At 40.9% G+C, this 10,806-nt stretch overlaps 1 protein-coding gene across 5 annotated transcripts in view; it reads right to left on the reverse strand.

Moving 5' to 3' along the window:
• The window catches only part of Nktr (natural killer cell triggering receptor), a 34,913-nt gene extending 25,387 nt beyond the window's left edge, over positions 1–9,526 (reverse strand). For 2 of the 5 annotated variants that reach the window (XM_050141792.1, XM_050141790.1), the window contains exons 1-6: positions 9,380–9,458; positions 9,151–9,234; positions 5,332–5,406; positions 4,499–4,606; positions 3,592–3,636; positions 1,722–1,809 (exon numbers count right to left, since the gene is read on the reverse strand). In XM_050141792.1, coding sequence (XP_049997749.1) covers positions 1,722–1,809; positions 3,592–3,636; positions 4,499–4,606; positions 5,332–5,406; positions 9,151–9,208 — 374 coding nt within the window. In that variant the 5' untranslated portion in view covers positions 9,209–9,234; positions 9,380–9,458. Of the gene's footprint in view, positions 1–1,721; positions 1,810–3,263; positions 3,292–3,591; positions 3,637–4,498; positions 4,607–5,331; positions 5,407–9,150; positions 9,235–9,379 lie in introns of those variants that run through there. The other 3 variants (XM_050141789.1, XM_050141791.1, XM_050141793.1) reach the window with 3 other exon arrangements.
• Between the last annotated feature and the right edge of the window lie 1,280 nt (positions 9,527–10,806).

Raw genomic sequence — 10,806 nt, forward strand, 5'->3', positions numbered from 1 at the left:
ATGCAGAATTAGGCCATAATGCCTTTACTAAATGTTCCTAGAGATTCAAGTAGCTATTCAATGTCAAGGTAACAGAGGCTAAATAAGCAGACTATATATAATAAAGGCAAGAAACTGCTACTACCTGATAAGACACATTTTAAACGTAATGACATAAAAAAGAAACTTTAGAGCCCTCAGATGTCACGTTCCTGACCAATGAATCATTAGTTTTTCATGTTCACAGTTCAGATAAGCTTAAAAATGGAAACAATGAGGCCTTAGAGCAAACAGCTTTGACATGGAGTTACTACAAAGCTTTTGAAATTCTACCTCTACTTTGCAATGTCCCTGCCCCCAACAGGAAAAGTGCTCCAGTGAAAAGGGGGGTAACTAGCCATCTGTGGGGTGACTGCCTCAGCTTTCCTTCCCTGTAACCCCGTACCACCACCTCCTACTAGCTCTCCATTTTTAGGACATCCTTAGGAATAGAATGCCCCTTATCTGAACTTCTTCAGATCATGTTGGAAATCTTTCAAACAAACTTAAAATATGAGTTTTTTATATGAATAATTGACACCTTTAAAGGCAGGGAAGCGCTATTCATACTTATCCATTCAGAAAGATGTAAAAGAAAACTTGTGATAAACCATAAATATTTTTCCAATATACATAGAACAGAGATTATTATCAAAAGTATTAAACTGCATGCTGGACAATTATTTTCATATTTTATATAATTAGATAAATAAAAATACACTTAGCTAAGAATATAATTAAAAGGATGCCAAAGGTTTTACTTAGAATGTTTATATGAGAATCTAGTTTTTGGCTGTGCATGCACATACAAACAAAAAAACATGTTCTTTAAAAAATGTGTCCTTATTGTGCCTGATGTCTATATGGCTGTGTAGGCACACGTGTGAAGGTCAGAAGACAACTTTGCAGAGCTGGTTTTCTCTTTCCACCTTTACGGGCTCTGGGGACCAAACTCAGGTCCTTAGGCTCATGTGTCAAGTGTTTTATCAACCCTGAACCACACACCCAGCCCAAAAGATATGTGGCTCTTTAAAAAGAAAATTTAGTAATTTAAAGTTTGTTGAGTAACATTTACAAATTTTGGAAAAATGACAATGTTGAGATGTCTCATTTTCCTATACCTAATTAGAAAATGTTACCTCTCTCAAAACAGGCTCATAGTAAGAGAGAAAACAAAAACAAAAGCTCACATGATGGTTTACCTTGTGCATAGCACCCATCATAGACTTTTTTTTTTTTTTTTTTAAAGACAGAGTATCACTATATAGCTCTATAACTCTAGCTGTTCTGGAACTTGCTATGTAGACCAGGCTGGCGTCAAACTCAGGTCGGCCTGCCTGTGCCACACAAGTACTAGGATTAAAGGCGTGCACTACCACATCCAGCTAGGTGACATGGACAATTTTTGCTTGTTCACCTTGAGTTCATATTCCAATCTAGGTTTCTAAACTGAGTCTTCAAATGAGGAAGAAGTTACAGTCAAGTGTATCCTGGAAACAGTATGCACCTTCAGATTCCACTCTTCAAGCCCAGGATGTGTGCTGAAGCAGCCATTAGAGATTATCAGTTACTATGCGACATCAGAAACACAGAGTCAAACCAAGGCTGTCAGTCTGAGCAGTACAATGAGGTTAGCTATCCCATCTTTCTCATGAACAGCGCTTCTTGTAGGAAAAGCTCATCTCTGCATTAAGCCTACTCACATGAAAAACTGGGAACCATTGGTATGTTTCCCTCGATTTGCCATTGACAAAAGGAACGCTCTGTCATGTTTGAGAATAAAGTTTTCATCTGTTTGAAGAAAACACAAATTTGTTAGTCTCCAATTATAAGCAGCCTTTAAAGTAATGCTCAAGTACTAAATTGAAAGCAAAGGATGAAATTCCTCTTCTGGTCAGTAAGATATGTGGCAATATTTAGAAAAAAAATTAACTAATCAAGTAACAAAAGCACAAAAAGGCCGACAAGATACTACTTCAAGCCTTGAGGAAAAGAATAGGTGTTTAACACTCAGTACAAACAGCCTTAGAACAGTCACCTCCGCAGGAACACGCCTGGCTAAATGACATATAAACTACTAACTCTCAGGGAGCATCAGTCAGGATGTTTTTAGGAAAATATCTATAGTAAAATGTATTTCCTTCAAGTTTCCAATTAGCCTGACATATGAACTATATACATAGTTGAGTTTTAATAAGCCTAACATTAAATGCTTAGCATTTGTATGGTAAATTTATTTTTCTACTGAAGTCAAGCTGGTCTATGAGAACAAAAGTGTTACATATATTTAAGTTTTAGGGAAATATCAAATTAAGTGTCAGAAGGATCACAAAATTACCTAAAGAAGAAAGTTGTATAAATCTAACATTTTAAAAGGTAAAATACAATTTTAAGATACAAAAGCATCTGCCACAGGGAATAGCCACATTAAGCAGCCCACAACATTAAGTGTAAGTTGCTACGTGCCATTAGAACAAGCTAGAAAGGGAAAAAATTCTGCCATCTTCATCACTTACAGATGGCTTTAATTCAGTACAAGTATCTTTAAAACCAGATAGTTTGATATTCTGGAAACGCCTGATCTCCTCTACTATCAGAAGCTAAGCAGGATCAGGCCTAGTAAGTATTTGGGAGAAATATCTTTAAAACCAAATTTCTTTTTACATTCATACAAACAAATCTTTCTTTAGAACAAACAGAAACACAAAACTTTAAAGAAAGGATTACCTTGGGGACAGGCTTCTGAAAAAGAGAAGTGATCCATTTCCCCCAAAGGAAATACAAAAGACCATTACACCCTGCAGCTTTGCTATCACTAACGCCCAGCAATGCTGGAGCCCACTGTAAATCCCTGCAACTGACTTTTCTAAGGCTTTTTGGGGAAGTGCAATAGTTAGACTTATGAAATGTTACTACTATAGCAGTAAAATACGACCATAAAGTTCTAGTACACAAAAGAAAACATACAAACCTTTGAGAAAAGAAAAAATACCGACTTTTATTCAAAGAAATTGCTTGGTTTAGGTGTGGAAAAACCACAACTAGGTTCTTTTTTCCCTGATGTGGAACTAATAACCAATTGTAAAGGAACAAAGGCACAGATGCACATATGAAATCACAGATTTTTTCCAAATCTTCAAACAATACAGAAATCCAGCCACAACCTGACCGGACTGTCCGTGGATTTATTAGGAGGGCACAAGGGAGCAGAGTGGAGTTTGTGTTACTGAGCTTCGTTCTCTTACCTTTTCATTTTGCAAAAGACCACATTCTCTATAAACAAAAGAATATGTTGACAGTTTTAGGCAGGAAGATAGGAGTTTTCATGTATAAAGTTGCCTAACCTCCATGCTGAAAGTCATGTTTAACCTTAAAGTTAGCCTTAATTAATCTTGTCAATTAAAAGTTATATTACAATAATTTATCCCCAAACTCATGCAAATAAAGTATTTTCATGCAGCATTAGTTTCATGCAAAACGTGAACTACAAGTAAACCTCTTCTCAATAAAGTATGCGACCAAACTTGCTTTATATCAGAACTGAAACAAAAAACACAAAATACCAGGCCTTACCTTTAAAGTATCCACCATAAATTGATTCTCCACCTTTTCCGTTACCTGAAAACAATGAGCCATAATGAAAACTTTAAATATTCAACACATGAAAATTAGTATCTTCCAAACATCTACTTAGTGGAGGTGCGTACACACAAGTGTATGTGTACAACAGTGTGAATGTGTATGTCAGAGGACAGCTGCAGGAATCAGTTTTCCCTTTCCACCATAGGAGTCATCAGGCATGGTCACAAGTGCCTTTACCTGCTGAGTACCTTGACAGTTCTATTTGCTTTTGATTTAAGACACAGTCTCAATATTGTAGGTCAAGGTGACCTCCCGAGTGTTGGGATTATAGGTACATGCCACCACATCCACCGCTATTATTATTACTGTAGTACTTGAGAGAAACCAGGGTCTGGCATACACCAAGCAAGTGTTCTACCATTCAGCTACATTCCCAGGCCAATAAATTATTTTTGATGGCATCAATATCCTGAAGAAAATATTTTTAATTGCCTTTTAATTGCTCAAAAAAAACAAACCCCCCCCATGATTCTAGGTACATGCAATTAATTTAATCTTTAAACTACTATGATAAATACTATCAGAAAATGATCTTATTTCAAGCAGTAGTCACACTAAGAAATTTCTAGAATAGCTGTAATTGGGCAATACTATGGTATTCACTGGATGGTAAATCTATGATACAATGTTACTAAAATTAATTATATAAACAAAATAAAACGTCATAGTCTTTTACTTTTTCACAAATTCTAGATCTGTAACATCTCTTCATCCAACACTGATGCACTGAGGACACAATATTCACATCATTCTGAGACATGATATTCACTAAAAGCAATAATGAGATTCTTTACAAACTGATGAATGGATTTATTAGGAATACAACTTTTAGCTATACCTTCACTGAAGTCCCCACCCTGAATCATAAAGTTTTTAACCACACGGTGGAATGTAGAACCTTTATAACATAACTTCTTCCCAGTTGTTTTCCCAAGGCCTTTCTCTCCTGGGGAGGAAAAAGAATAAGTTTAGCTACAAACCCATCATTCCATAGGAATAACCAACAAGCTAAACTGTGGTCAAATCCCTCCCATGTGCTGACACTGTGAGAGATGTAAGGCATATACAGATGACACCATGTATACAGCAAACATACATAATGTACAAATCAAAATAAGTAACACAAAGCAGTATCAGTCTATGTTTTAAACTGATCCAGAAACAATTCTGTGTGCTACAAGACATAAGAATGGAGATGAATGAAATAAATTAGCTCAAATGTTGTGTCTCTTTGTGTTCAAATCAAAGTTTTAAAAATGAAGTTTGCTATTTATAATGTTTAACATTATCTCTTGGTTTTTTCTGCTTGGCTAGGGCATTGCAATGATGCATAATGAAAAGCAGTGTTACGTTTTATAATTTGAAGTGCTAAATGTATTAAGAATTGAAATTTGAATAAAATTTTTTCAAAATAATTTTGAAGATGTACTATTTGACAAGTTAACACATAAAGATTGTATTACATGAAATAGAATCTTCTCATTTTAAAGATGATTTCTTTTTCCTCCTGTCCTCTCAAGAAATGTTTCCTTCATTTTATATGAAGTAATAATAACATTTTGGCTATAAAACTCACTTCACAGACAATTATATTTTTATGAAAGTTCCCCTTCCATAAAGCAGCTCAAGTAGCCAGGAGTCTTACTGAAAACAGGCTAAACCCTCACTCACCTGAGCACAGGCATAGGAAGTTTTTGCATGTTTTTGGACATATGTCTGAGAAGAGCTGAAACATAATTCGACCAACTGAAACAAAATATATGAGGGGAAAAGAACAGTGAGCAAGCTAATACAAATATTTCACATAAGAACTATTGGGAAGTACCGTAATAATAATAAGTCTCTTCTTTGTCTTTTTAGCAACCAATCCCATACACAGTTAAGAGTTCTAGCACATATACTGTACAATTTGAAGTGTTTTTTAACAGAGCCTTCTTGTACATTAGACCCTTTAATACAAAACTAATAACCCGTTTAAAAAAATATGTTTGGTTGTGAGGCTAAAGCTCAAACCCATGGCCTGCTAGATGCCCAGCAAGCACTCCACTGTTAATCTACATACACTCCCAGCCCCCAGTATTCTTAATTAACAGTTGACCCAGTCAGTGATGGGCATATCCCTCCTTAGGAGTCTATTCTGCTCAGCACAGTTAGAAGGAAAGCTCTTCCACGATGTCTGTGGAGCTTTCTTCTCTGAGCTGTTTGGAGCCAATCACCTAAACTGTACCCACACTCAACACTCAATGCTCATGTTCCACTCCCTGGGAGCTAGGAGAGAAAAGGTTACTCAGAAGAACCAATACTGTCTGCAATAAACAACAATAAAAAGGAACACACTGTGCCTTGGAAAACAGTTCACAAATTCTGGTCTCCATATTCTTTTGAACTGTTTAAAATTCCTAAGCTGTTGCTTATGGGTTATGGGTCACACTTGTTAATTAGCATATATAAACCAAAACTCAAACATTGCTTTAACACAACGTCCAAGCACACATTTCATTAGTTCTCAGGTTAGTCAAGGGAAAGCTTCCTAAAAGTGTAAATCCTGCTTTAGTATTACCATAAAAAGTAGTTCCGAGGTAGAGGCCATGCCTTATCCCAGCATTTGGAAGGCAGAGGCAGGAGTATCTCTGTGTTCAAGGCTAGCCTGATCTACGGAGTGAATCCCAGAACAACTAGGACTATAAAGAGAAATCCTGTCTCAAAAAACAAAAACAAGCCAGGCTGGGGAGATGACTCAATAGACAAAACACCTGGATCACAAATATGACGACCTAAAGTTGAATTCCTGGAACCCATGTAAAATGCCAGATGTAAACCCATACATACGTAGAGAGACAGACAGACAGACAGACAGACAGACAGACACACACACACACACACACACACACACACACGTGTGCGCGCTAGGATAAACACATTAACCCAATCAGGCTCCTAATGCATGAGTGCATATTAAGCAAATGTTTTACCACTGAAATAGATGTCTAGCCTTCAATTTTGAATGAAATGGACAAAGTATCAGAAAAAAACCTGTCATAATTTCTAGCTATAAAGAGAAATAACTTGGCCAGGCAGTGGTGGTGCACACCTTTAATCCCAGCACTCGGGAGGCAAAAGGAGGGGAATCTTTGTGAATTTCAGGCCAACCTGATGAAAATTCGAGTTCCAGGACAGCCAGAGAAACTGTCTCGAAAAACCAAACAAAGAGAGAGAGGGAAGTATAATTTGAGTTAGTTTACTACAGAGCAAATCCTATACAAAAACTGACCACTGTACAACAAAATATTAACCTGAAGTAAGATTTTGTGAAACAAACTGTAGCTTTCAAGAAACAGCTTAATTGAATGGCATTATTTTGTAGAAAACAGGGAATATTTGACACTTCCAGCGTTTAGAACTTGGAACGGAACAGGAGGCATTCTGAAGATACAGTCTGATGGGAAGGAAGTAATATGCTTCAGTAGTTTATTTTCAGGGACAAACATAAGCTCTGGTCATGAAACAAACCAAAAAGAAAAATAACAGGGCTCAGAGCAGGTGGGAAGGGAGGGACTGAGTAGGTGGTTTAGCAAAGAGCACTGGTCAACATGCCTGATGCCCTAGGTATCAAAAGTAAAAAGTAAAAGATAAAACAAGGAATAAAAAGTAAACTTCATCCCTCAAGTTTTTATAAACACACACACAAGACCAAAAACAGTAAAACCTTGGTTCATTAGCCTTCAAGTCTAGCCACTCTGCCAGTGCGCTCTTTACGCTTTTTGAGACACTCCGTTAAGTTGCTCAGGCTGGTCTCAAGGTTCAAACTCAATTTGTAGCTCAGGAGGGCCTTAAATTTACAAACTCCCAGGCCAGATTCTTAAGAAAACTAAAAGAGGAGCTGCTGAGAGGTCTCAGCAGGTCAATGTGCTTGTGAGAAAACTCTAAGGAAAAAAGACAACAGTCCTGTGACCTCAGTTCCTTCAAAAACAGGAACTGTTCTTGGAATGTGCACCCGTGACCCTCCAGGTGTGACAGACAAGAGTGAGCGCACTTTAGATTACTGATTACAACTGGCTATTCTTTGTTTATCTGCCTCCATGGAAAAAACATGTCTTTGTCATGAGTGGGTTGTCCTTGTGACTGCATACTTCACTCCTATGACTCTTCATAACCCTCAGAGTATAAACTGTCTGATGCTCTGAATAGAACTGGCTATTGCAAGAGACTTTAGTCCACCTCATTTTTAGATTGGTATCTGTGGGGATCAAAGCCAAGTATTTGGTCATTCTAGGAAAATACTTCCAAGTTATATTCCTAAGTAACTAATTATTGTTTTCTGAGTATGCTCACACATTAGGTGTGCAAAGATCTGTGGAAAAAGTCTTCACAGTAAGTCTGGTAAATGCTGAATGAATTGCAAAAACAGTAAGGTTGGAATGTCAAACGGGAGAAACAAAACCTTTAGGATCACTTCATTTCTTTGTTCAGAACCCTGCATCGTCTTCCTCAGTCATGGAGTCAGGGGTCTCCTTATTCTCTTCCCTCTACTCCAGCCACACTGGATTTTACTTTCCCTTAAAAACACAAGTACTGTCTCAGAACCTATGCACACTGCTGTCCACTGCGAAGCAGTTCTCAAATACAGCCACAAGGCTCAGCTTCCCATCCTGAAATGCCATCTTCTCACCACCTTACTGAACAGCACCACTAGACAGACCATGTTTTACCTTCTGTCTACTGCCCGTCTTCTTCCAACAGGATGCAAACATAAGAACGGGAGCTCTGTTCTCACTACTGTACCGAAGGGCAAGCCCAGGACGAGCTCTTCTAAGAAATCCACAATATAAAATGTGGCACACACAACACACTTTCAGTTAAAATTTCTGCAGTTTAGAACTCTTGAGCATAGCCGGGCGTGGTGGCACACATTTGAAACCCTAGTGCTCGAGGCAGCAGGAGGCGGATCTGAGTTCGAGGCCAGTCTGATTTACAGCGTGAGTTCCAGGACAGGCAGGGCTATACAGAAAAACCCTGTCTCGAAAAACAAAAGAACGCTGTGCCTGAAACAAGATATCGGGGAGGGGTGTGTGTGTTTATATGTATGTCTTATTTGTGCGTGTGTGTACACGTGCACGCATGTATGTGTAAGTCTGTGCGTGTCTATGTGTATGCATGTGTATTAATGAATGGCTGAACACTATGGAATTCCTATGACAAAAACACACAGCTGCAGCGTATCCACGATGCAATTCAGGGGCTACAGGACACACACGAGCCGTTCTGTCCCCTAAGTCACGAAATCCTGGGCGAAGACTCTCAAGGGAAACTGCGAGGCGGGTGCCCGGCTCGTGACCACGGCAACTTCGCAGCGCTGACCAGCCAGGCTGGACTCCGAGGGACACGCACCGCCGGGACTGCGGGAGGCCGCCCGTCTGCTCTTCCCCGCTGCTCCCCACTCCCGACCGGCCCCGCAGCGCACTCCGCCACCAGCGGCCGACCCCGGCTCACCCGGTTCCCGGTTGATCTCGATGTCGAAGTGGCATTGCGGTCGGTCCTGGGCGCCCATCGCGAGCTCGGCGGCGGCGGCGGGAGCTGCGGACAGGGAGGAGGGCGCTGAGGGCGGGCGAGCGGGGCGGAGCCGGGCCCGCCCGACAGGGGCGAGGCCGCTGGGAGGCCTCCCGCCCGCCCCGGCCCCGGCCCTGGCCCCGGCCGCCCGCACTCCCGTTGAACTCCTCACCTGGCCGCACAGCTCCGGGTCAGCGCAGGAGAACGCCCTGCCGGCGCCGCCGGAGCCCAACGTCACCAACGGAACGCCACCTCCTCAGGGCTGGGGCCAGCCGCCCAGTGCCACGCCAAGGCTCGCGAGACTGGAGGTAAAGCTCGCGAGAGTCCCTCCGCGCCCCGCCCCCCCCCCGAGCCAGCGGTCCAATCCCAAGCCCGCAGACGTGTGCCAGCTGTCAACCGCGGCTCGCCCGGCATCGCGAGAGTTCAGGTCGTCGGGCCGGAGAACGAAGGCGGTAGTGAAGTGGACGTGTCCGGAGCCGACGTGGCACTTGGCTGGTTTTCTCCCTCCGGGTGCATAAATAAAACGGGCTCTGATAAATGTCCTTACCCTGTGTGTCTCGAGTTAAAAGACTCTCAAGTGCTGGGCGGTGGTGGCGCACGCCTTTAATCCCACAGTCGGGAGGCCGAGGCAGGCGGATCTCTGTGAGTTCCAGGACAACCAGGGCTATGTAGAGATAAATAAATCAAAAAAGATAAGTATATAAAAATAGAAAAGAGTGCTTACTGTTCTTGTAGAAGACCTGGGTTCAGGGGGCTCACAAATTCTGTAACAGTTCCAGGAGATTCCCAGGTACACATAAAATGTGAAATAAAAAATATACAAACAAACCTTACCCTGTTTTGGAAGGTTCGTCCCCACCTTCGCTCCAACCTCAGAGAAACAGCTCTGTTTCTGTCCTTACTGGCCATTCTGCCTCTTCTGTCAAGTGTCACTTCCAGGATTTTGGAATCCTTGTCACAAACCTTTTAAATCTAGCTCCTTGTCTATGAGCTGTGAAGAGCTCAGGGTACAAATGCTTTGTTAGGAAGATAGATATGTGTAATTCTTGCTGGTTATGATGGCGAATACTTTCTCACAATCTTGGCCTTGGCATTTCATTGCTTTCGACTGTCTTCTGCCAAAGATTTTTTTTCTTAATTCTTTTATCAACAAAAACGTTATCTCCTAGAGCTGGAAGTTATTCATAAGAGTTTTATAATATTTTTGTTAGTTTAAAAAATTATTTCTTTTATTTGGGGGACTACAATTTATACCACATTCGACTTCTCTTTCCTCCCTCCAAGCCCTTCCATATAGCCTTTGCTCTCACCAAATCCATGGCTTCTTTTTTCATTAATTGCTGCTAAATATATGTATGTATATGAACGTACATATATATCCTTACATACAGCCTGCTCAGTCCGTATGTTACTTGCATGTATGTTTTCAGGGCTGACCATTTGACATTGGATGACCACTTGGTTTAGTGTACTCTTCCCGAGGAAGCCGATTTCTCCCAGGCAGCATTCCTTGGTTGTCTGTAGCTCTTTGTGTGGGGCTGAAAACTCATGGGCTGTCCCCTGTCCAGTTTGGCATTCTGCTGTTGGCCCTGTTCAGCT

Source organism: Alexandromys fortis, unplaced genomic scaffold, assembly GCF_014885135.2.
Source record: "Alexandromys fortis isolate MF-2015 unplaced genomic scaffold, M_Fortis_MF-2015_v1.1 scaffold_44, whole genome shotgun sequence".
NCBI lineage: Eukaryota > Metazoa > Chordata > Mammalia > Rodentia > Cricetidae > Alexandromys > Alexandromys fortis.